General features: G+C 60.6%; 1 protein-coding gene across 1 annotated transcript; it reads left to right on the top strand.

Moving 5' to 3' along the window:
* Window positions 1-1,462: 1,462 nt before the first annotated feature.
* Window positions 1,463-22,668, top strand: NPEPL1 (aminopeptidase like 1). The gene is made up of 12 exons (XM_086702584.1): window positions 1,463-1,652; window positions 2,190-2,375; window positions 2,822-2,992; window positions 7,211-7,300; window positions 7,757-7,838; window positions 10,222-10,364; window positions 16,338-16,415; window positions 19,591-19,691; window positions 20,642-20,765; window positions 21,072-21,248; window positions 21,785-21,895; window positions 22,412-22,668. The coding sequence occupies exons 1-12, from the start codon at window positions 1,503-1,505 to the stop codon at window positions 22,568-22,570; spliced, it is 1,572 nt and encodes a 523-aa protein (XP_086558710.1). The 5' UTR covers window positions 1,463-1,502; the 3' UTR covers window positions 22,571-22,668.
* Window positions 22,669-24,218: the final 1,550 nt, after the last annotated feature.

Raw genomic sequence — 24,218 nt, forward strand, 5'->3', positions numbered from 1 at the left:
GAGATGGCTTTGGTAATTTTTAAGGTTGATAATGAAGGAAACTCAAAATGGGAACGGTGGCACATGGAACTAGCAGGCGGTAACAGAGAGGGGTGCCAACAGGCCCTTGAGCAATCAGGATGTGGGCAGGAGCCTAATTTTTAAATGAGCGCGGGGAGCGCTTCCTCATCCGGGTCATCACTCCCTGAACCTTGTATCTGAGCTGGGCGGGAGCTAAGACCCTTCCCAACCAGACACCCACCATCCACCCCATACCCCAGGGCCCCTCCACCACCCCACCACATGCCCCCCAGGCACTCTCCAGGTGTCCCCCCCCCCCCCCCCCCCCGCCTTGCCTAGCCTCCCCTCCTCAATGAGGGGTGGCTCTGGTGCCGTCCTGGAAACCACCCGCTGCCCCTCCTCTGGTCTCCTTGCCTCCTCTCTCCCTCCCCAGGCGGGGTGGGAGGCCGTAGGGGGCAGCTTGCTCAGACGGCTGTCAGATGACCCTTCCCGCCGAGGGGGTGGGCTGAAGAAGGGCCCTCCACGGGACAGGGCCACGCCTGAGTTTATAACTGGCCGTCCCAGAAGCAGTAACCTGGACGGAAACCCACATAATGACACCCTACTCACATCCAGGACGCTGCCTGGAAAATAGTGGGGAGCCGATCAACGAACCCATCAAGCGAGGAGGAAGGAACGATATTGCCCAGCACGCCAGGCAGTGGGGCCTTGTCTAAGTCAGGGGCTGGCAGGGGTCCAGGCATCACCCGGCCAGTGCAAACCTGACAGGTGGGGGGCTGGGGGGGTGGCGTGGGAAGGGCACGCACTCGCCAGCCTAGGGTCACCCAGGACCACCGCTGGCAGCTGGGCCTGCTTAGGACTCATCCAGACTGTGGTCCAGTGGGAGCTGCGTGGGTGGACTTGAGGTTGGGCCTGGGTCATTTCGGGATATGCTGGAGGTCAGGGCCACCAGGGTGTGCTGGGGCTGGAGGCCAGGGCCTCTCCCTGGAAAAGCTATCCGGAGAGCTGTTTCCCTCACTTTGAAGGCAGGACCCACTGGGGGGCCTGTGGGGCTCGGGGCCTGCCTCCGCGGTGGCGGTGGGGGCGGGGAGGGGGTGGCCCGCCGGGCTTCGGGGCCCGCCCCGGGATCGGGGCTGCTGGGTTTTCGGGCCCGCCCCGGGGATCCGGGCCTGCCCAGGGGCCTGCAGCCTGCCGGCATCTGGGGCCTACCCCGGGCCCGGGGCCGGGCTGCCGGTCGGGCGCCTGCCAGGCCGGGCCTGCAGGTCGGGGCCCGCCCCGGGGTCAGGGCGGCCCGCTCCGCCCCGCCGGCCCGGCGCCCCCTCGCGCCCCGGGCGGGCCCTGCACGTCTCGCGAGCGGCCCCGGAGCGGCGGGGGGGGGAGGCGGGGCCGGGCAGGGCCGGGGCGGTGCCGAGGCCGGGGCCGGAGCGGAGCCCGAGCGGAGCGGGGCGGCGGCCGGGCCGGGCCTGGGGGGGGCGGGGTGGGGGCCCGCGGGCCGGCGGAAGATGGCGAACGTGGGGCTGCAGTTCCAGGCGAGCGCCGGGGACGCGGACCCGCAGAGCCGGCCGCTGCTGCTGCTCGGCCAGCTGCACCACCTGCACCGCGTGCCCTGGAGCCACGTCCGCGGGAAGCTGCAGCCCCGGGTCACCGAGGAGGTGAGCGGGCCGCGCGGCCGCCCGGAGGCCCCGCCCGGCGCCCGCAGGGGCGCGAGGCCAGCCCGGCGGCGCTGGGCGCCCACCCCCCTCGCCCCCCCGCCCCGGGAGCCGCCTCCAGGGCGCCGCCGCCTTCGAGGGGCGCGCGCGGCCCCGCGGGGGAGGAGCCGGCCGCCCGCTTCCGGAAGCCCTCGCGGCGGCACCTGGCCGGGCCCACCCCGGTGCGGGCTGGCAGCTCGAAGCCAGGCGGCCCCCACGCCGGCCTTTTAAATCCCCAGCGTGTAATCCCACAAGGGTGGAATCGTGCCAGCAGACACACACACACACACACACACACACACACACACACACACACACACACACACGCACGCTTAGCTCCAGCGAGATGCCACACATCTTAATTACGGATCGTGGGTGCCCCGGGGAAGCTGCAAAAGGGCCCTTTTGGCGACGCAAGCGCCCGCATGCAGGGCCGGGCTCCCGGCATGCGGGCTGTTTGAAGTCTGGTGTCTGTCTCTGGTCTCTCCCCTTCTGATCCAGCTCTGGCAGGCCGCGCTAAGCACGCTCAACCCCAACCCCACGGACAGCTGTCCCCTCTACCTGAACTATGCCACCGTGGCCGCCCTGCCCTCCAGGGTGAGCCGGCACAACAGCCCTTCCGCTGCCCACTTCGTCACCCGACTTGTGCGGACCTGCCTGCCGCCCGGGACCCATCGGTGCATCCTGGTGAGTGCCGAAGGCCATCTGCCTACCATCGGGGAGCGTGTGTCATGCCTGCTGGGCACCCAGGCTCGCGGTACCTCCCAGGTGGACATGGGGCCACAACCCAGGACACTGTAACCCCTGCTCACAGAAGGGAAGCTGAGGTCAGAGAGACTAGGCCATTTACCCTAGATCATTTTCGGTGGCAAATCTCAGACTCCTGAACCCATTGCCCTCGGCGTCCTCCTCTCCTGTCTCGGAGACGGTCCACATCCGGTGGCCGACGTGTCCCTTTCTCACGCAGTGAGGAAGTGGCTCTGGGCAGGCCCCTGCGCGGTGGCTGTGTTGGGGCCCCTCTGTCCAGATTGTACCCACAGTGGCCTCTGGCCCAGCTTCGAGGCCCCAGCACTGCCTGAGTGCAGTCCCCGTGGGTTTGCCCCTCCTCACGGCTCTGCCTCTCTGTGCCGCAGATGGTGTGTGAGCGGTCGGACGCCTTTGCCTCCGCGTGCGCCCTGGCCCGGGCCTTCCCCCTCTTCACCCACCGCTCGGGGGCCTCGAGACGCACGGAGAAGAAGACAGTCACGGTGGAGTTTTTCCTGGTGGGACAAGACAACGGGCCAGTGGAGGTGTCCACTTTGCAAGTGGGTGTCTGCAGGCTCGGGCTGTGTCCCCTGGGCCTGCGCGAGCGGGGGGCAGCTGGAAGGGGAGTTGGGGAGCTCTCTCTTTGTCTCCCCCGCCTCCGGAGGGGGTGACGTGGCGCTGGGCTACTGCAGCAACTTCCCAGAAGGCCCCCGAGGCCTTTCCAGAGCCAGGCAGCTGCCCCCTCTCTGGGTGGGTGGGCTTCCTTTTCAGGATTCAGTCTGTTGGACCCGTATTTACCAAGCACCTAACCAGTGCCAGGCACTTTCACATTTCATACTAAGAATCCCGTCCACGTGTATATCACGTTACTTTCCATGGTACACTTTTACACACGTGATTGCATTGGATCTTCAGAAGAATCCTTTTTTCTTTATAAAGTTTATTTATTCTTGAGATGGGGGAGGGGCAGAGAGAGAGGGAGAGAGAGAATCCCAAGCAGGCCCCACGCCCAGTGTGGAGCCGGAACTCCCGGCTCGATCCCACACACCCTGAGATCATGACCCGAGCGGAAATCAAAAGTCGGATGCTTAACCGACTGAGGCACCCAGGCTCCCGCAGGATAATCCTTTTTTGAGGTGAGGCAAGGCTGGGAGAGATTCTAAGTCAGAAGTCCTTGTATGGGGGTTGGGTTCCTTTCCCGTGGCTACTGTCCCGTGGCCTCACCCTCCTCGTCCCCGGCCAGACCGGGCTGTGCTTCCCACCCCCACCCTTCACTTCTGTCCCAGGCCAGCACCCCTCACCCTCCACCTGGATTCTTTGCTCGAGGAGGAGAGGCCATGCTTCCGTCTCCACTGTCTCGTAACAGCTCCTTTCCTTTCCTTCCATTCATCTCCAGACGTTGAAAACACACGGGCTAATTGTTTTGCCTTTCTGAACTCCCTTTTCCCCCTCAGCCCACCGAGTGGAGTTTCCACCCCACTTCCTGACATTGTTTTTTTAAGGGCCCTGTCTGCCGGACTGGGACCTTTGTCATCCCGTTTGTCATCCCTCCTGGAAGGGTCTGCCCCACCCAGGAGTCGTGCCTCCTTCCCACGTCCCCCGCGGCCTACAGCCATATCTTTATCCCTTTCCCGACCGTCCGGCATTCCCATCTCTGGGTTCCCGTAGGCCTGTGAGCTCATCCCTCAGACGGGCACCGATGACCACCTTCCCCTGTAGCTGCGGGGATCCCTTTGGAGTTCGGGCCTCTCTCCACCAGACCCTGGGGCTGCGAGCCTGAGCAGCACCCTGGACTCCCCCTCCCCCACTCCCCGACTCCTCCAAGCACTTCTCCCTCCCTCCCTCCTTGCCGCCCGGTGGGCTGACTTCCTGCTGGCCTATGCCCTGCCAGGCTCCTACCTCCTCCTCAGCTTCCCTGTCCAGGTCCTTCCTGCTCTGGACCTGCCTGGTCTCAGTCCAGCTTCTGCCCGCATCCCTTCCCCCCAGGGCGGGGGCCTGGCTATCTGGCTGAGATGGCCTCCCTCACAGTCAGGCCCTCTGCCTGCTGAGTGCGAGCACCATCCCACCTCGTGTGATACATCTTTGCTCAGCCTCTGTGCCCCACGTTGGGATGGAAGCTTCCAGAAGCTTCCGGTCTGTAGCCCCAGCACAGCCCGACCCGTGACGAGGGCCGCTGGGCTGGTGGGTCTCCTTGACCCCCGTCCAGGGCATCTTGCTCTGCCCACTGCCACTGCCACGGGGAACCCCACCCCCGCCCCCGCCCCCTGCTGCTCTCCTGGACCATTGCAGCAGTCTCCTCGCTGGTCTTGCTGCCTCCAGACGCTCGTCCTTCCTCTGGCCACGTGAGCGCGGAGTTTTCCAGGGCTTGTCGGGTAGCAGGAACTGCTCTTAGCGCACGCACACCCGTGCTTAATCCTCTCGACAGCCTGTCTTGGTGCCTGTCCTTAATCCCATTGTAGAGCTGGGTAGACTGAGGCTTTGCAACATCAGGTGACTTAAGGGGGCCCCACCAGCAAGGGACAGAGCCAGGTCTTAACCGCGGCCACTGTCCGTCAGTCCTCTGTCCCGTCTGCCTTGGATCATGAGCGCAGGAGCTTCTGATAACCCGTGTGGCCCTTTCTATACTCTGGGGCCCCCCTCGACTCCCCTCCATGTCCTCTTCCGGTCTGGGCTCCTGTGGCCTCTCCTCCCCTGTAGCGTTTAACCGAGTGGGGTGTTGCGATTTTCTGCTGGACCGGAATACCGTGGACACGTTCAAATTCCCAGGGTTTAGTGTGGAGCCTGCCGCACAGCGGGAGCTCCCAGAAACGTGGGTGGAATGAAATGAATGAATGAATGAATGAATGAATGCTTGATCCTGCTTTTGTGATGGGGAGGCTGAGGCACGAGGAGGCGCAGGCTCTTCACGAGGCTCTGGGGTGCCGGAGGGCACCCGGAGCCTCCCCGGCCTCCCCCGCAGGTGCCGTCGGCCCTCTCGCCCGGCCGCGCCGCACCAGGAGCTCTGAGCTCACGGAGGCCTGCCGGCCGAGCGCCTGGCCTCCCTCGAGACGAGTCTTGGGGCACTGACACGCTTCCCAGACAGCAGCCACGGGCTGCGTCACAGATGAGCAATGTTCTCCGCGACAGCCGCGGACAGGGACCCTCAGCCTCCCAGAGGAGACCCCGCTGTCAGGTGGCGGGGACCACACGGTCACATCTCCTATCTGAGCTGTCCGGTCCTGCGTCTCTGCCTTTGAGGCTTTGGGGTGTAATTACCTGGGGATGGCAGGAGCTCTCTGAGCCATTCGGCAGGGCCTAGGAGGTGGCTGGGCAGGTGCCGTCGCCCCCGAGCCTGGCCTCCCCGACGCTGTGGGGCTGGGGAGGGCAATGACACGCTCCAGCTGTCTGTACCCCCGCTGCACCTGTGCCGTCGCTCTTCTGATCACGCCCCTTCCCTGCGCGCTGATGGAGGCAGCCGGCCAGCCCAGTGTCTGAAGCATGGGGTGGTGGTGGGGGGCGCGGGGTGGGGCAGGGGGCGCCGTGGGCGGCAGCCAGGTGGAGACGAACGAGAAGGCAAAGAACTTCCAGGGTCGGTGTTAAAGCGAGAGCAGGACAGATGCTCTTGGCAGAAGTTAGAGGCAGGGCCTGGAGGGGTGGCTGGTGGCGGGGGTGGGCAGCGTCCGCATCGGAGCGCAGACACCCGTCTAGAGGGCGTCCCCCGTGCCGGGCTGAGTTTGGTGGACGGTGTCGGGTTCCTGCTCCCTCCTGGGCTCTGGGCCAACGTGTGAGCCGCACGAGGCAGGGTGGGGACCCCGTGCCCAGAGTGGTGTGGCATTGGATGGCCAGGAAGACAGGGCAGGGAGTCTGTGACACATTCACCTGGGGCTCAGGTGACAAAAACGCCACCCTGATGGCCGGAGGGCCGGAAGGAGGGCCAGTGGGCGCAGGACAAAGAATACTTTTTTGGGAAGGTCCAGAGAAGCTTCCGGGGGACACGGCCTTCAAGAGGCGCCACAAAGGATGGCCAGGGCCTTGACCAGAGGAGAAGGGAGGGTGTGTTACAGCTCAGGCCACAACAGGCCACGGGGGGCGTCTTTACAGATAGGTATTCCTCACGGTCGTGGGGGCCGGATGTCTGAGGTCAGGGTGGGGTGTGGTGGAGACTTCCTGATTGGTAGGTGGTCACCTTCTCGCCGCGCCCTCCCTCTTCCTACTGAGGACTCTACTCCCACGGTGGGCCCCACCCTCCCGACCTCATGGCAACCTGATCCCCTCTCAAAGTCTTCCTAATAGCATCACGTTGGGGGTTAGGGCCTCAAGGTACCAGTTTGGGGGCGACACAGACGTTCGTTCAGTCAGGAGCAAAGGACGGCACTTCTCCCCAGCAGGGGACGTGGGATTGGCAGGTGCCGGGGCGGGGATGCCAAGCGTGTGCTCAGGGCCAGGCCCAGGGGCCGCCTGACACCAGAATGAGGGGGTAAGCAGCAGAGGAGTCTTGGCAAGGAAGGTGGGTCCCACTGACGGCCGGCCGGGACGCCAGGCTGCAGGGCTATTGTGTCATCTGTGTTGGAGGCGAGGTACGGAGCCACGCTGAACTTTCTGAAGGCTGCTGGATGGGTCACAGGCACTGGAGAGCAACAGCGGGCAGCGTGACCTGCCCCTCGAGGCCCTGTCAGCAGCCCCGAAACCTCCCCTCGGTGCTGCCTGTGCCTTTGGCCCCTGGGGGAACAGAGAGGGAGGGACGGCCTTTGCTGCCTGGCCCCAGGTCCCCGGTGACAGCCTCTGGTTTTCTTCCCCAGTGCTTAACAAACGCCACGGAAGGCGTGCGGCTGGCTGCCCGTATTGTGGACACTCCGTGTAATGAGATGAACACAGACACGTTCCTCGAGGTTCGTGGCCCAGGGGAGTCAGTCATGCCAAGGTGGGGCCAGGGTGGAAGAAGCATCGGTGGACCCCGAGGAAGCCAGAGGAAACCTGAGGCCGGAGGGGACGGTGTCCATAGTCACTGCAGCTCACCCAAGGAAGCGTGGGGCGGCTGTGGACAAGGTCCTGCTGTCCCTCCAGCTGCGAGGGGCCAGCAGGCCTCGGCGGAGGGCGGAGGGAGGACAGAGCCTCCTCCGCGAGGCCTCTCTGCAGGACTGCAGCCGTGAACCTGCAGGAAGTTGTAGTTTGGAGGCTGGGCCCTCTGTCCTGGATTTGATCACGCCCAAAGCCGAGAGAGCTGGGGCCCTGGCTCCCCTCCGCCACGCGGGCGTCGGCTCATCCCTGGCCCAGAGCCACGGCCTCGTCCTGATTGAAGCCATTTTCATGTGTCTTTGTGTTGCTTTTTCCATGATCGTGTCCAGGAGATTAAGAAAGTTGGAAAAGACCTGGGGATCACCCCAACGATCATCCGGGATGAGGAGCTGAAGACGAGAGGATTTGGAGGTGGGTAGAGCTGAGCCTTGAAGGCCGTGGCCTCGGGCCGGTCCTGCGTGCTGGGGGGCGAGGGTGGTGGTGGGTGGCACCCTGGGTCGCTTCAAGCTTCCCCTGAAAGAGGCCAGCCTGCGTCCAACCCCAAGGCCAGACCCTGGGAGGCAGACCGTCTCTGGGGGAGAAATGAGGCACTGATTCAGGTTCTGGTTTGGATTCTGGAAGCCACGGTGTCCGAGTCCTTCCGTGGCCCGCTCCCTGTCCACAAAGGCTACCGTCCTGGCTCCCTGGGCCAGCTCAGCAGGACCTTTCTGCTCCTCGAGTGCACAGGCCCACGTTCGCATCAGGGCCTCATCTTTTTTTTTTTTTTTTTTTAATTTTTTTTTGTTTTTAAATTTACATCCAAGTTAGTTAGCATCTAGCGTGACGATGGTTTCAGGAGTAGATGCCTCAGTGCCCCTCCCCCACTTGGCCCCTCCCCCCTCCCACAGCCCCTCCAGCAGCCCTCAGTTTGTTCTCCATATTTGTGAGTCTCTTCTGTTTCGTCCCCCTCCCTGTTTTTATATGATTTTTGTTCCCCTTCCCTTATGTTCCTCTGTTTTGTCTCTTCAAGTCCTCATACGAGTGAAGTCATAGGATTTTTGTCTTTCTCTGACTAATTTCACTTAGCGTAATACCCTCCAGTTCCATCCACGAAGTTGCCAATGGCAAGATTTCATTCTTTTTGATTGCCGAGTGATACTCCATTATATATATATATATATAGACCACATCTTCTTTCTCCATTCATCCATCGATGGGCATTTGGGCTCTTTCCATACTTTGGCTACTGTTGATTGTGCTGCTATAAACATGGGGGTGCACCTGTCCCTTGGAAACGGCACACCTGGATCCCTTGGATAAATGCCTAGTGGTGCAATTGCTGGGTCGTAGGGTAGTTCTATTTTCAGTTTTTTGAGGACCCTCCATACTGTTTCCAGAGTGGCTGCACCAGCTTGCATTTGGGAATGCATTAGGGCCTCATCTTTACAGCTGTCTTTCTCTGAGTACTTCCCCGAGATGTTGTCATGGCAGGGCCATCATACCCTGCATACCTTGAGTGGAAGCCACCTTCTCAGAGGGCCTTTCCTAGAGACCAGGCCCATCCTCCCCGCCCCCCAGGCACTAGGACAAGGTGCTCTCAGTCTCGCTGGGGGAGGGGCACCGTACTCTTGATATGTGGCTGCCAAACAAACGATTCCGGAAGGAAGGGCCACGCAGTCCTGTGGGCAGGGAATCAGGCACGGTTGAGCCGGGTGCTGGGTGCAGGGTCTCTCCTGGGCAGAGACCCAACATGTTGACTGGGTCGGCCATCATCTGAAGGCTCGACCGGGGCCGATGATGTGCTCTCTGTCACTGGGCCTGGGGTCTTTGCTGGCTGTCCCTTGTCACGAGGGCCTCTCCTCGAGCAGAGCTCACAGGCGGCAGCCGTTTCCCTCAAAGCACGGCTTCTGGGCGAGGAAGCGCGAACAGGCGAGGAAGAGCCAAGGTCTCTTTTTGTAACCCAGTCTCGGAAGTGGTATCTCGTCACTTCTGCTGTATCCAGAACAAGTGGGACCTGAGGTTCTGTCCACACGTAGCGGGAGGGGCCCCACGTGCTCAAGAACGCCCGGAGGTGAGGGGCCCAGGGGGCTCTCTTGGAGGTGCCACCACAAGACACGTAAACCATCCACACAGGTAGAGGGAGAGGCTGCTCCTCTCGGGGAAGAATCTTCACAGAGGAGAGGACGTTTGCATCGGGTCTTACAGGATGTGTAGGAGTTTGTCCGGCAGCCATTATCAGCTGTCGTCTTGGTTTTCATGATTGTTCAGGCTGGTTCCTGGGGGACTTCAAGGCATGGTCTCTGCCCACGACAGGCTTTCTTGAGAAGATAGGAAGTGGCATGGCTGCAGCGAGGCTGTGGTGGGAGTGAGCTTGGAAAGGGTGGAGGGCTCGGGGTGGGAGAATCAGCGTGGGCTGGAGTGGCCTTGAAGCGTTATCCAAAAATCATTTCATTCTGCAATCGTGTTCTTTTCTTTCTGGGAATGATACAGGTTTTTTTCCCCTCAGTGGATTTTTTTTTTTTTTTTTTTTTTTTTTTTTTTTGCCTAACGATACTTCGCATAGAATTCATTTGCAGCCCCAGAGCTTTGGAACTAATTTGCATTCCCAATCCCACGCTGGCCAGGGGGCAGGAGAGGGGGCAGGTCGCCTGGGCTAGGGCTGCACATGCTCCGGGAGAAATATCCACACGCCAGCGGCTGTTTCCTGGGAGAGAGCTGGTGTTTCTGGGGGAGGGGGAGGGGGGGCGGTGCTGCTGGGAGGTCTCTGCTCGGTTCGACCCGAGCCCAACTGACCCTGCCCCCGTGCTTTCTGTAGGAATCTACGGTGTTGGCAAAGCCGCCGTGCACCCCCCCGCACTTGCCGTCCTCAGCCACACCCCAGAAGGAGCCACCCAGACCATTGCGTGGGTGGGCAAAGGGATCGTCTACGACACCGGGGGTCTCAGCATCAAAGGGAAGGTGAGGTGCCGGGGGCCAGCGCTTGGACAGGGCCCAGGGGAGGAGGATTGTAGGCAGGCCCATCACCTCTCAGGGGCGCCGGAGGAAGGCAGCAAGCGAGGTTTCTGGGACCTTGGCCTTGGGGCGTGCCTCTGGGGAGCCAAGTTCGGGAAGAATCGGCCGGGCTGATTCCTCTTCTGGGGGGGAGATGGTTTCGTGTCCACACTTCAAACAAAAAAATCTGGACGGGATCCAGAAAAAAGCTGCAGAAACAATGAAAAGGTTGGAAAACTAACCCAAGGAGGCAAGGTTTAAGGAATCGGTGGTTCCATCTGAAACGAAGGGCGTGGGGTGGTGCCCACTGTTCCCACGACCATCCAGGGTTTCCACAGAACGCTTAGTGGGGGTCTGCGGGAGCCTGTGCGGAGAATAGGCCCCCTGGAGAAGGCCGGAGGGGTTTGGACCCCAGGCAAGCCGCCTACAGGTGTTCTGGTGAGGCCAGGTCTCAGAAGTCTGTCCTGTGGGCGGCCTTCAGGCGTGGCCGTGTCCCGAAGCCTGGCACCCGTCGTGGCTCCGTCTCCCTCCTCCACACCCGGCGCGTTCAGGCCTGCTGTGCACCGCGAGCCGAGGTGGCACCAGGAAGAGGAGGAGGGACACGTCTTCATCTGCTCACGTCACACACTCGCATTGAGCAACTACTGGGCACCCGGCCTGGGCTGGGCCCTCCAGCGCCAAGACCCAGAAGGCCTGGGAAGGAGCAGGCATGTGAAATCGGTGCCCCAGGAGACCTGGAAAAGGAGAGCCAACCTTCCCAGAGAGGACGCTTTAGAAGAGACGGGACAGGCCAAGCTCACGCAGAGCAGACACGGAGAGCTGGCAACCGGCGGGGCTCACAGATGTGTCCTGTTGGCCCAAGCGCCGGTCTATAATCTGAGTGAGTTACCAACGTTTACAAAACAGGAAGATTCTCACAGAAGGCTGGCTATTCGACCTTTGGTAAACTCAGCGGATCTGGAGGGACGGGTCCTCTGTCTCCCCCTGGCAGCACTCGTTGGAGCCGGGAGGCGCCGGCCCGTGGATGAGGCGCGCACGGTGGGGTTCACCGCTGCTCCGGCGCTTTCTGACCTGAACCCCAGTGCTGGGCACTATTTCGCTTAGCGGCTGTGTGCTGCCTTTCGCACCGACCGCTAGTCCGTCTAGTGCATTTGGTACCCAGAGTGGATGGCCTTTTTTTTTTTTTTTTACATTTGTTTTTGAGAGACGGAGACAGAGCACAAGCGGGAGAGGGGCAGAGAGAGAGAGGGAGACACAGAATCCGAAGCGGGCTCCAGGCCCTGCCCGACACGGGGCTCGAACCCAGGAGCCGTGAGATCGTGACCTGAGCCAGAGTCGGACACTTAACCGACTGAGCCCCCCAGACGCCCCTGTTTTTTGGTTTTTTGGTAATGTCCCTCCTCCTGTAAACAGCATTATTTTCAGGACTAATCAGGAAATGATTCAATAATAAAGGTTAAAAAAAAAACAAACACCTTCCATATATATTATCATGCCAGTAAAAAGTTGAAGTAAGTATTATAGGGCCACTTGACTGGCTCAGTGGGTGAAGCGTGTGACTGTTGATCTCGGAGCTGTGAGGTCGAGCCCCATGCTGGGTGTAGAGATTACTTGAAAATAAACAAAGTGTAGGGGCGCCTGGGTGGCTCAGTCGGTTGAGCGACCGACTTCGGTTTGGGTCATGATCTCGCGGTTTGTGAGTTCGAGCCCCGCGTCGGGCTCTGGGCTGACGGCTCGGAGCCTGGAGCCTGCTTTAGATTCTGTGTCCCCCCCTCTCTGCCCCTCCCCCACTCATGCTCTGTCTCTCTGTGTCTCAGAAACAAATAAACATTAAAAAGGTTTTTTTGATAAATAAAGGGATAAATATGACAGCACACGTAAAGAAGACGGTAATACATCGACACTTTTAAATAACATTAACGTGCTGTTTTAGACGGAAAATAGCGTATGTCTCCCTTGTGGTTTGTCATGATAACAGATGTTAGCATGACGGTGTCTGTTTTCAGGCCTTCGCTTCTGCAGGTTTGTCTGGGATTTTATCCAAAGTGATCTTTTCCACATCTTTATGTCCGTTGCCTGGACAGAGGTACCAGATTTGTGAGACCGTCTTCACTCGTGCTTGGTCCAAATCGGTCCAAGACCACGATTAATTTTAATCTTGAAGAGTTTCTCTTGCATGAAGTGGTCAATACACAGATATCCCATTTCCCACGAAACCCCAGAAATTGTGATATTGTCCATGTTTTCAGCCCTTCGAGATGGATTCTAGCAGCCTTCAAAGGTCTGCGGAGTAAAAACGTTTTAAACAAGTCCAGTGGTTCCCATAGACGGCGGGAGGCTGAAAGTCCCAGGCTCCCTGCACTCTTGGGTTCGCTCGGAGCCCACGGTTGCGGGCAGGATGCGTGGCACCGTGGGTGCCGACCCCACCTCCGTTCCCTGGTGGAAGGCACGTCTGTGCTGGTCAGGCCAGCTGTGCACCTGGCACTTATTAGCATCCATGTAGAATGAGGTTTCTAAAAAGACACGTAATTACCATGGGTGGGTTCAAACCTTTTATTTGATACGATTAAAACTCACTTCAAGCCACGGATTTTTCGGGAGAAATATTTTACCACTGATGACAACAGGCAAACCGACTCTTAGTCTGTTAATTATTATTTTCAGACTCCAAAGACCGTGTAGCCCTGGGCTGCACCTGGTGCTGGCTACAGCTCTCCCTCACCCGTGACACTGGCTCTTGCCCTGGAGGCAGCTCAGTGCCAGCGGGGAGAATTGCAAGCTCCTTTCTCCTGGGATCAGATGCTTATTTGGGATGCTGGTTTGTTGGAGGGCCAGAGTGAGAAGCAGGGGCTGCTGAAGAAGGAGGCATGTGTTGCTGGGGGTACTGTCTCCAAAGACTTCAAAGGTAAATCAGGATCAGTGTGAATTTAGGTCTCAAATGTGTTAGTCTCAGAACCCCTTCCCCTCTCAAAAAGTATTGATCCTAAGGAGATTCTTTTAGAAGAGTGATGTCGGTTGATACTTACCCTACTAGAAATTAAAATTGGGGAGAGATCGTTGTTTATTTTAAAGTAACAGTGTAAACCCATTGCATGTTCATGTAAATATTTTACGAAAATAGCTGCATTTCCCCCAATGCAAAGAAGCCATTGAGAAGAGGGGCATTATGTGACATTTTGCCAGTCTCGTTCGCGTCTGCCTTACTAGAAGGCAGCCATGATCTTGTAGCTGCCTCTGCATTTAGTCTATCGTGATCTGTTGTTTTAGTTGAAATATAAAAAGAAAGTCTGGCCTCACTCATTTTGTAGTTGGAAAAGGGAGAAATATTGTAGTGCCCGTTACAAACACCCAAGAGCGTTTTTCTTTGCTATTATTACACCAAAACTCGTCGAGCGAGAGCGTCTGTAAGCTTAGTGCTCGTGCGGGATCAGAAACCGTGGCAGTGTCTCTGTGCGCTCTGTTATTACGGTCTGCCTCAAACTCTGCGTGATTTTGTGGCGTCATGCGTGGGCCACTCAGAAGACACTGTCCCCGGAGTTAGGCGGAACCTCCGAATTTTGACACAACATATACTATTTTAAAAAGTCACACTTGGTTCCACCACCCATGTCGTTGTATTTCTAAAAAATTTTTAAAGAAATGTTTATTCACTTATTTGAGAGAGAGAGATAGAGAGTGAGCAGGGGAGGGGTACAGAGAGGCAGAGTGAGAGAATCCCGAGCAGGCTCCACACCGTCAGCACAGAACCCGATGCGGGGCTCAAACCCACAAACGGTGAGACCATGACCTGAGCCAAAACCAAGAGTCAGACGTTCAGCCAACTGAACCACCCAGGTGCCCCAACGTACGATATTTTTAAAAGCCACACTTGGTCCCACCATCCATCTCATTTTTAAAAATCGCTATTAAGAAGCTGTCACAGAGACAGATACAAGTTTTTCAAAATCATTATTTTTGCGTGAAAGCTCAGATTTTACCACCGGCAGCGACTACTGTCGGCTCTTCTGGAAGTGAGAGTTTCACTTTGTTCCTTTTTAAGAAAACATCTGCCTTGGGGCGCCTGGGTGGCGCAGTCGGTTAAGCGTCCGACTTCAGCTCAGGTCATGATCTCGCGGTTTGTGGGTTCAAGCCCCGCGTCGGGCTCTGTGCTGACAGCTCAGAGCCTGGAGCCTGCTTCGGATTCTGTGTCTCCCCTTCTCTCTGCCCCACCCCTGCTCGCACTCTGTCTCTCTCAGTAATAAATAAAAGTTAAAAAAAAAAAAAGAAAACATCTGCCAGACGCCTAAGTCTGAATAACCGGCACACGTCAGTGGTTCCTTGAGTCAAGCTCGGTGTTCAGGAGCGCGGTTCTCTAGCCGAGCAGAGACCTCGGCGACCGTCCCCAGCCCCCGCCCTGACCGCCCAGCAAGCGTCTGGCGAGAACAGGACCGCTCCGCACGCACCTTCCATTCCATCACATGGAACATGGAAAACAGCTGCCCTCGGCGGTGGAGACTTGGAAAAGTTAATCATGTATCTGCATCGGCGAGGTGACAAGGGAGTTGGCCCCGCCATGTTTCTCTGCAGGACGGAGGCGAGTCCCGCGGCCGTCCGTGTCGTGGCCGCGGCCCAATGTTGCTTTGCCGCATCGTGTGACAGCCCCATGAGTGTCCCGGGTGGATGACATCTTCCTGCTACTCCGGAGAGCATCTCTTTTGTAAAACCGGGAAGAACGCGGTGGGGGACGGTCTGCAAAGCTCACGCAGTCAATTGAGGTGCATTTGCCGCCTGGTGCTCCTTGTCTGTGGTCGGGAGGCCGCCGCCCTGGTGACAAGGAGACTCAATTTCAGAGACCATCTGGAGCTATTCTGTGCAGGCCGTTTTGCGAGTGGTTTGATTCCAGATCTGAGGCCCCCGTTTTTCCGTTTAAACAATCCTGTGCTTTCTCGCCGATTAGGTCAAAGAGACAGCTTATTTTCAATAGTGCTAGCCGGGTCATCTTCACTCAACTTAATTGTAAAAGCAGCTCAGTTTATGTCTAAAAATGCTTTCCATTAAAACCCGAGGCTTGTGTAATCCGATAAGGGTTCAAAAAAATCACCCGCTACGTTTCCGACCCAGATCCTGCATCTGATGGCCTGTTGCGAATTTAAAGTATGAACTTGTCAATTAGAGCTGGGAGCCCATCAAATGGAAAAACGTGTAACCGCTCTCAGCCGGTTTGTAGAAAAATCACAGTTTCTCACAGTTACTTCTGCAGCATGAGGGCACCTGTGCCTGGCATGCCCCCGCCCCCCCATTAGATCTCGACAGAGCGGGTGGTGGGGTTGGGGACTGGTGACAGTGACCTTGGGGAAGAGTTCGCGTTAACCTGAGCCCATTGTTGGAGACATTGATGTCAGGGAGCAGAGGGAGCTGGGGCCAGGTGGTGACAGGTGTGGGGAAGCCTGCCCCACAGCCCAGCAGCCCTGCCCCGACACCTCAAGCAAGCCTTGGAGGCCCCAGACCTCAGCTTCTTCCTCAAAAATTGGGCAGAGACACAGACAGAGAGAGCTGTTGCAGACAGACCCCAGGGGAACTTGGCAGCCTGGGGGTGGGTGGCCGGGTCGTAGGAGCCAGGCCACGGCCAACGTGGCGGGTCTGGGCAGCTCCCCGGCTCCCCTCCCTCCCACCTCTGGTTCGTCAGGTGACCCCCAAAGCTCCACTCCGGCAAAAGGGTCCCATCCCCTTTGGCCATTATGTCCCAGCGCTTGGGGAGAACAGCTGCGTGACCGGGGGGGGGGGGGGGGGGCGGGCGTTTCTTGGGTTCTGTGTGAGCTCAGGGGACCCGGCACCAGGTCCTGCAGGTCTGAGGGAGCCGCTCTGGGGTCCTATGTGCCAGGCAGAGGTGGGGCACTGCTGATGGCAGGCCAGCACCCACTCATGCTCACTGCTGTCCTGGCCCCTTTGTGCCCCCTCCAGACCACCATGCCGGGGATGAAGAGGGACTGTGGGGGTGCTGCAGCTGTGCTGGGGGCCTTCAGAGCTGCCATCAAGCAGGTGAGTGTGGCCCCACCGTCTGCAGTCCTCGAGGAGGGGGACTCCCTGGGGGTGGGCTTGCTTTCCTCCCCCCCCCCCCGCCCCTGAGACCCCACAGCTCGGCACCTCTCTCCCTGCTCTGCGGGGGCTTCCTGCCTGCTGCTGGGGCCCCTCTGCCTGAGTGTCACCTGTCCTGAGTGCCACCTCTCCATAGAGTGTCACCTGTCCTGAGAGTACCTCTACCTGAGTGTCACCTCTCCTGAGAGTGTCATTTGTCCTGAGAGTGTCACCTCTGCCTGCGTGTCACCTGTCCTGAGTGCCACCTCTCCATAGAGTGTCACCTCTGCCTGAGTGTCACCTCTCCTGAGAGTGTCATTTGTCCTGAGATGTCACTTCTGCCTGAGTGTCACCTGTCCTAAGTGCCACCTCCCCATAGAGTGTCACCTCTGCCTGAGGGGCATGTCTGCCTGGGCACATTGCCTTTTCCTGAGTGTGTCCACCCATGCCCACCACTCAGGGTCTGGCTTGTGTCAGGCTCCCCATGAGCGTGTGTCCGGTGAAGAAGCCCGACCTAAAACCACATGGCACGGACAGGGCCCTGTGCCGAGCTCATGAGCACAGGCCTTCCTGGGTGCCCCTCCTGCCACGACCCATCTGTGGGTCACATCATGAGAGTGCTGTCTGAGCCAGTGGGGACCGGGGGCCACTCTCTCCACAGAGAGATGGGCCATCTGGGTCCATCACGCCCAGGAGCAGGACTGCCCTCTGGGATGGGGAGGGCCACTCTGGAGCCACCCCACCCGGCCTGCCTGCCCGCTCTCAGGGCCTGGGGTCAGGGTAGGGGTCTGGGGGGGGGGGGGTGCCCAGCTGGCATTGGTGAGCCATGACCAGGTAGAATGGGACTGGATCTGCCTCGGGAATAGCCTGGGTGACCACTTTGAGCAGAGACATCCGGGGGAGCAGAGGGGCCCCCAGCGCCCCCCCCCCCCACCCCGTACAACTGAGGTCACTGAGCCCAGCTCACCCGCCAAGTGGGAGATCTTCCCGTCCGGGACACATGCAGCCTCACGGAGCCCAATCATTGGAATCAGATTCCTGAGCAAGGGACCAGCCGGCTGTGACTGTTCCTCCTGCGTCTGCCCCGAGGACGTGGCAGGCACCCACCTGTTGAAGGCCGTTCAGGAGGCCACCCCCGAGAGCACGGGCCCCTCAGGTGTTCCCGGGCATCGAGGCCTCGTCCCCAGGCACACAGGCAGCCACTCTTTCGGGTGCATCACCTCATCCTGGCTGGTCTGCACCCATCAGAGGCCAGAGGCTCTAAAACGAGAGGAAGGAGGGACTCCAGGGAGGCCTCAGGTGATGTCCTTCGGAGCCTAAAGTCCCCACGCCATAAAAAGTGTTTGTTCAACAGAGACATGGGGTGCCCCGACTGCCATGGCGGCTCACCTCCTTCAGGCTCCTTCTATGGGGCCCGGCCCTCACCTCACCACATACCACTTTCTTTCTCCTTCAAATGAAAACAAAAACAAAAAGGTCTTGGCAGACAGTTTCCAATTCCGGCTGGTCAGGAGTCCAGACCATTGCCCGAGACGAGCAGACATCCCCTTGGCAGTGGGGGGGGGGGTTCTCTGGGGGAAACAATGCTCCCCTCCCCGGGTTACTTATTCATTCAACACTTTGTTCCCACTTACGGATGTGCAGATTCTTAGTTCACCCTGTGGGTTATAAGCCAGCATCACCATTAAGTATTTTGTGGCTCACATCGAGGCCCACAAAAACTGGGGTTGAGGGTGGAGCCTCTAGGCCGTGGCCTGCGGCCTTAGAACCTCAAACCTCGGCCGCCTGCGGGTTTTCAGTCCCCCCCCCCCCCCCGCCTCCGGGGATCCCAAGACCCATGTGTCTCACCCCGCTCCCCAGTGCCCGGTAATACGAGCCCAAGGCCCTCAGCACCTCTAAGCTGGCCTTCTCCGTGGGGACCCCACACCAGAAGCAGCAGCACAACCAGGCCTTCCGAATGCAAAACTGGGTGGGAGGGCATCCGACAGGGTCAAGTTGGGGGCCGTGGTCTCTCCGCACCACCCTGCTGTCCTGCTGTGCAGACTCCTCTCCGGGCCCAGACCCGACATGGCTCCCTCCGGGAAGACTTCAGGGCCGCCCCCCCCCCCATTTCTCTAGCTTCGAAGCCCCTGGGGTCACCCTGTTGTCTCGGGGCCACACGTTGTCACACTTGATTTGATCCCAGCCACTCACTCCCACGGGGACGAGGACAGCTGGAGACGGGGGCACAGCCAGGCCACAGGCCCCACGTGCTGGGCGGACGTCCGTGGTTAGGGGTCTTAGGGAGCTCTGAGCGGGCGGGGCGGGGGGCGGGGACCGAGACTCTGGAAGCCGCGAACACTCATCCTCACACAGCCCGGCCGTCAGTGTGGTCCCAGCTGCTTCGGGGCCTTCGAGCCGACGGGCTGCCCAACGGTTTCGGCCCCAGGACGTGAGTGGGGTGCTCTCCCCAGGCACCGTGTTTTGGGTTCAGGCTCCAAGCTGTCCCGGCCCGGTGCCATGGCCTCTGCCTGCCACAGGCCCGCGTTTACCTTCGATGGGGGTTCGGCACCTGTAGCGTGACACCTGCTCCGGAGAGCCCCAGCTGCCCCCCAGGCGAGGGGTCTTCTGGGGCAGGCTCAGGGCCCGTGTGGGGCAGAAACTGACTCAGCCCGTTCTGTGCACGTTTCTCCGTGCGCACACGTCACGTTTTGGCATCAGAAAACTAACCTCTCACCGAAACTTGGGTGAGGCAAGCTCTCCCCAACCCCCCATGCGCACATCTGTGTGTAGCTTGCTCTTGTACACCGACGCAGAGCTCAGAGAGTTTGTGCGGTGGGAGACGTTGATCGCTGACCGTGCTTTGTGGACGGGAGGCAGGGGCCGAGCCACCTGCCCGGCTCGTGCCCTGGGTAAGTGGGAGGAAAGCCAGCAGCCCCGCTCCCGGGCTCATTCTCGAATTGCGTGGGCTCTGACAGGGGTGGCGAGACTCTCCCAGATGGGGTGCAGCCAGGACTGCCTGGGAGTGACGGGACAGTGCTCTCTGCTCCCCGGGGCTCCGTCTGTCTGCTGTCCACAGGGGTCAGAAAACTCTGGCCAGTTCTGTCTGTTCCACGCACTGCTAGCCGGTGACTGGAGCCTCTGCCCATGTCCCCTGCAGGGTTTCAAAGACAACCTCCACGCTGTGTTCTGCTTGGCCGAGAACTCAGTGGGTCCCAACGCGACGAGGCCAGACGACATCCACCTGCTGTACTCAGGAAAGTAAGGCTCCTTCCTTCACCCCCTGGCTGCCCTCTGGGCATGTGGGCCCTGCTGGACCTCGTGGGGGGCGGGGAGGGGCTCTCTTGCTGGACCTCGTGGTGGCGGGGGGGGGGGTGCTCTCCTTGCCAGGGCTAGGCTGGTCAGCCCTGACCCACGGCCGTCCTGGAGGCAGATTTCACCCTGCTTCTCCAGCCAGAGGCGCATCCTGTGGGGAGGACGCCCTGTCACAGGAGCCCCTGGCCAGCAGGCTGCTTGCTCCCAGGGCTCCGGGGGCAGGTGGCGGGTCACATCACTAGATGACGTGTTGGGCTCCCTCAGGGTGCCTGGCTCAGGATCCACCCTGCCTTAGGGGGATGCGCCCTTCCCAACCTTTAGGCTTAAAGTTCTTTGTGTGCCTGAAGCCCTGTCCCCACCCCACCCCCCACTCCACCTCCAGACCTCCTACTTGAGGGCTCTCCCTGCACTTCCCCCTTGGGATCGGCCCTTGAACTGCTTCCCAGCTGCAAAGGACACACTGGGAAGTCAGTGGGCAGCAGCTGAAGGAGCAGGTGGTCTAGATGCGCAATAGGAGAGTCCACTCACCGCCCCGTACATGGGCGCCTGTCTGCAGGGTGACCCCCGGAGGGGCTCCCCCTTTTGTGTTTACCTAGTGCCAGGCCGTGTGGGCCCAGGGCTGGCCCAGTGCACGTCAGGCTACCCGCACAACCCTGTTCTCCCATCTCACAGACGAAGAAACCAAGGCACAGGGGGCTGCGTGGGGTTCCCTGGCTCACAGCTGGAGAGCAGTGGGGTGGGACTGACCCTGGCGTTACATCGCTGTAGGGGTGGGAGCGGCCCTGCCTTCCGGGGAGGGAAGCGGGCTCTAATGGGGTCCCCCCAGTTCCAAAGGGACTCTGTCCCAGTGCCCCAGGGAGCACCGTCCCTGAGCAGGGGTCTCTGCGGCATCCCAGGACTGTGGAAATCAACAACACTGACGCTGAGGGCAGGCTGGTCCTGGCGGATGGGGTGTCCTACGCCTGCAAGGACCTGGGTGCGGACATCATCCTGGACATAGCCACGCTGACCGGAGCGCAGGTGGGCCACCTCGAGTCCTGGTGCTGTCCCCCCCCCCCCGCCCCGCCCTGTCCTCACAGCCCAGGGGGAGGTTGGGAGCTCGTCCCTGGCACCCAGTGGGAGGCAGGTGGCAGGGCCCATGGGCTGGGTCCTGGCGTCAGGACAGCTTAGGAACCGTCCTCCCTGGTGGCTCACGTGGCTCCCGGTTCTTTCTTTCTTTGCTCCTCGCTGCCCCTCTTGGCTTCTGTGTGCGCCCCGGGCCCCTGCTCTCCCGCGCGGCCTCTCCCCTGCGCTCCGCCCCTCCCTCTGCCCCGGCCACCCTCCCAGGGCATTGCCACGGGCAAGTACCACGCTGCGGTGCTCACCAACAGCGCGGAGTGGGAGGCGGCCTGCGTGAAGGCTGGGACGAGGTGCGGAGACCTGGTGCACCCGCTGGTCTACTGCCCCGAGCTGCACTTCAGCGAGTTCACCTCGGCCGTAGCTGACATGAAGAACTCCGTGGCGGTAGGTTTGCGGTCCTCCCCCCCCCCCCGCCCGCCCGGCCAGGTGGGGTGAGGCAGACCGAGTCCCAGATGACCCCAAGACCTAGCAGCAGTGTGGACAAGGGCCCCCCAGGTGGGCCCCAGATCCGTGCTCAGGGTGGAAGCATCTGGAACGCGGATGCACCTCTCCCTGGTCCCCCTGCCTCGGGTCCATGCCAGAAGTTTCCTCCCCACTCTGGGGTCTGTCTCCTCCATCAGCTCTTTTGCTGGCTCCGCAGCTCCCTGGGGTGAAGGCAGAACGCTTAATCCACACACGTGCAAAGCCCTTGGGGTCCCTCTCTGCAATCCCCCACGCTGGGCACCCCTGCACCCCAAGCCCCCTCTTGCAGACACGAGGGGAGGCAGTGGCTGAGGGAGATGTGGTCCAGGGGGCATGGTGGTGGGGGGGGCATCCTCAGCGGGTCCAAGTGAACCCTGAACTCGCTTTGGTGGAGCCCCTCCCCCACACCCCCGCTGCTGGCAGCAGAAAGGTCACCATTTATCCTTCTGTCCCCCTAGGACCGGGACAACAGCCCCAGCTCCTGTGCTGGCCTTTTCATCGCCTCACACATCGGCTTTGACTGGCCTGGGGTTTGGGTCCACCTGGACATCGCTGCGCCCGTGCACGCCGTGAGTCCAGGCCCCCCCGGGGTGTCCTCTCCCCGCCTGCCCCCCACACCCCCACCCCTGCACGTACCGCACGCCGGCCTGGCCACTCCCACCCTCTCGTGCACCCAGAACCCCTCTGTGTCTCCGGGCTGAGCTCATCAGCAGCATTTCTGTGTGGAGGGTCACACTGCCTGTGGCCCGACCTCGGCCAGCCGTGCCCCTGGTCTCCGGTCTCCTCATCCCCGGAAATAGAGTGGCTGCTGTGCACGGCCCTTCTCCTCGGCTGGAGACCCCGGGCCTTCGGCTCACCCTTTATCCCACCCAAGAGGACCCCGGGGGTCGGGGCCAGAGGGCAAAGAGCCATCCCACCGCCTGACTCGGCTCTGAGTGTGGCAGGATGGCAGGAGGGGGGCCACGGGCCGAGCGGGGGGTGGACGCCCTCGCCCTGGCCCGGGAACCCCTTCCTGCACGGGTGGGCTTGCCGAGGGGGTCTGGCTCAGCCTGGCGGAGGGCTTCCAGCCTGCCCTTTGCCCACAGGGGGAGCGTGCCACGGGCTTCGGCGTGGCTCTCCTGCTGGCACTCTTCGGCCGGGCCTCTGAGGACCCTCTGCTGAACCTGGTGTCCCCACTTGGCTGTGAAGCGGATGCCCCGGAGGCCGACGCGGAGAGGGACTCCAAGAGGCGCAGGCTCGTGTGAGGCCGGCCGCTCCCCGGCCCCCTTGTGACACAAGGCTCTTTACCTCACTTTGCACTGATTAATTTTAAGCAATTGGAAGATTATACCTTAAGATAGGCTTTGGTTTGTTTTTATCTTTAGTTGTCACAGTGATAGAAACAGCTCCTTCGTTAAGACAGCTCAGGGTCTGGGGGATGGCCCGGGGGGGGGCGGGGGCGCTGGGGCTTGCGGCTGTTTGAGTTACCCGCCAGGCCTCCTGCCGGCTTCTTCACACTCTCCTCCCTGCAGGGGCCTCCGCACGCACGACCTTGAGGCTCCGGGACGCACAGATGACCCTGCCGCCTTGGCCAGGTGGCCTTTGGGCCTCCTGTCCCTGCTCAGTGCCCGCAGGGGGTGCCCGTGGCCTTATCCTTGGCCCCCAGCCCCCTCGCATGGCATCCACGTCATGGAGAGCCCAGGCCGTGCTCCAGCCAGGGCAGCTGCTGCCTCCAGGCAGCCCACCCCTTTGAAAGGATGGAAGTAACTTGTTTCAGGGACCCAATTTTACGGAAGCAAGAGGAGTCCCTGGAGGGTGAAGTAAATATGGCCACATCACATTACACCTGTGTCTCTGCCTCGTCTTTCTCTCACCCTGGTTGGGAAACCCACCCTGAGGCCTGTCCGTGGTTCTGAGGCTCCCGGCCCTCCCACCTTCTCAAAAACCGGTATCCAGCATCGAGATGCAATGTGGCAACCTCGCTCTGGCCGACGAGAGCCCCGGGGTGTGGGAAGAGGACGGGGGTGGGGCCAGAGTCCTGGGTCGGTGCCCGCACAGCCCAGGCTGGTTGGTTTTCTGAGGTTTCACGGTGTGGACTCCCAACGGGAGGCCCCTGGGGCTTTCTGGGACTCTCCCGTGGTCCTGTGGTCTGCAGGGAGGGCTGTGCTCGCCCTGCGTACATCACGAGGCGAGTACCATACTGAGTCGATCATAGGTGCTGAAGGACAGGCTGTCGGGAGACTCCCTCCCCCCACCAGCACCCTTTGTGGCAGGTGAGGCAGGACCTTTGTCCCCTCTTATGCTCTACCCCGGTGGGCTGCCTGAGCCCAGAGGAAGGCATCGGGGACTCTGGCACCACCTGGCATGGAGGAAGGGGCCACATTTCCTCGGGTGGGGACCAAGGGGGAGAATGTGGCTGTGGGACACAAGTCACCAGGCTGTGCCCCGGCCCCCTGACCACCTCATCCCTGCCCAAGGGTCCCTAGGCTCCCAAGTCCCTTCCCCAGCTCTGGATATCAAGGTGACTCTCTCTGGGCGTAATCCCAAGCTAATATTTATTAACTGCCTGCTGTGTGCACAGTCCCAGCCGGGCCCGGAAAAGGCCGGGAGCATCTCTGAGGCCCCAGCCCTGTCTGGGAAAGCCCTCACCCGACACGTGAACTCACAAATAGCAGTCACAAGGTGGTAGGTGGGCTCCGTGAGGGGAGGGGAGGCGTGGTGGGTGGCCAGAGGGGCCGGGAGCCTTCACGGTTCATTAGCCTGCTTAATGGCCTCGCAATAGGGCAGCTCTCTCCAGCTTCCCTGAGATGCCCTGGAGGAGGCAGGGGTCACCGAGGTGGCCTCGCTCCTTCTCCGGGCAGCTGGCACTGTCCACTCCCCCCACCAGGGGGCTGCAGGATGCAGGGTCAAGGA

This window comes from Puma concolor, chromosome A3 (genome assembly GCF_028749965.1).
Source record: "Puma concolor isolate L17-30 chromosome A3, mPumCon1.1.hap2, whole genome shotgun sequence".
Taxonomy (NCBI): domain Eukaryota; kingdom Metazoa; phylum Chordata; class Mammalia; order Carnivora; family Felidae; genus Puma; species Puma concolor.

Excerpts from the sequence above, each read along its gene's own strand:
- NPEPL1 (XM_086702584.1), top strand. The coding sequence starts at position 1,503 with ATGGCGAACGTGGGGCTGCAGTTCCAGGCGAGCGCCGGGGACGCGGAC. Across the intron at positions 2,993-7,210 it reads TGGAGGTGTCCACTTTGCAA|TGCTTAACAAACGCCACGGA; the intron begins GTGGGTGTCTGC and ends TTTCTTCCCCAG. Across the intron at positions 21,249-21,784 it reads ACATGAAGAACTCCGTGGCG|GACCGGGACAACAGCCCCAG; the intron begins GTAGGTTTGCGG and ends CTGTCCCCCTAG.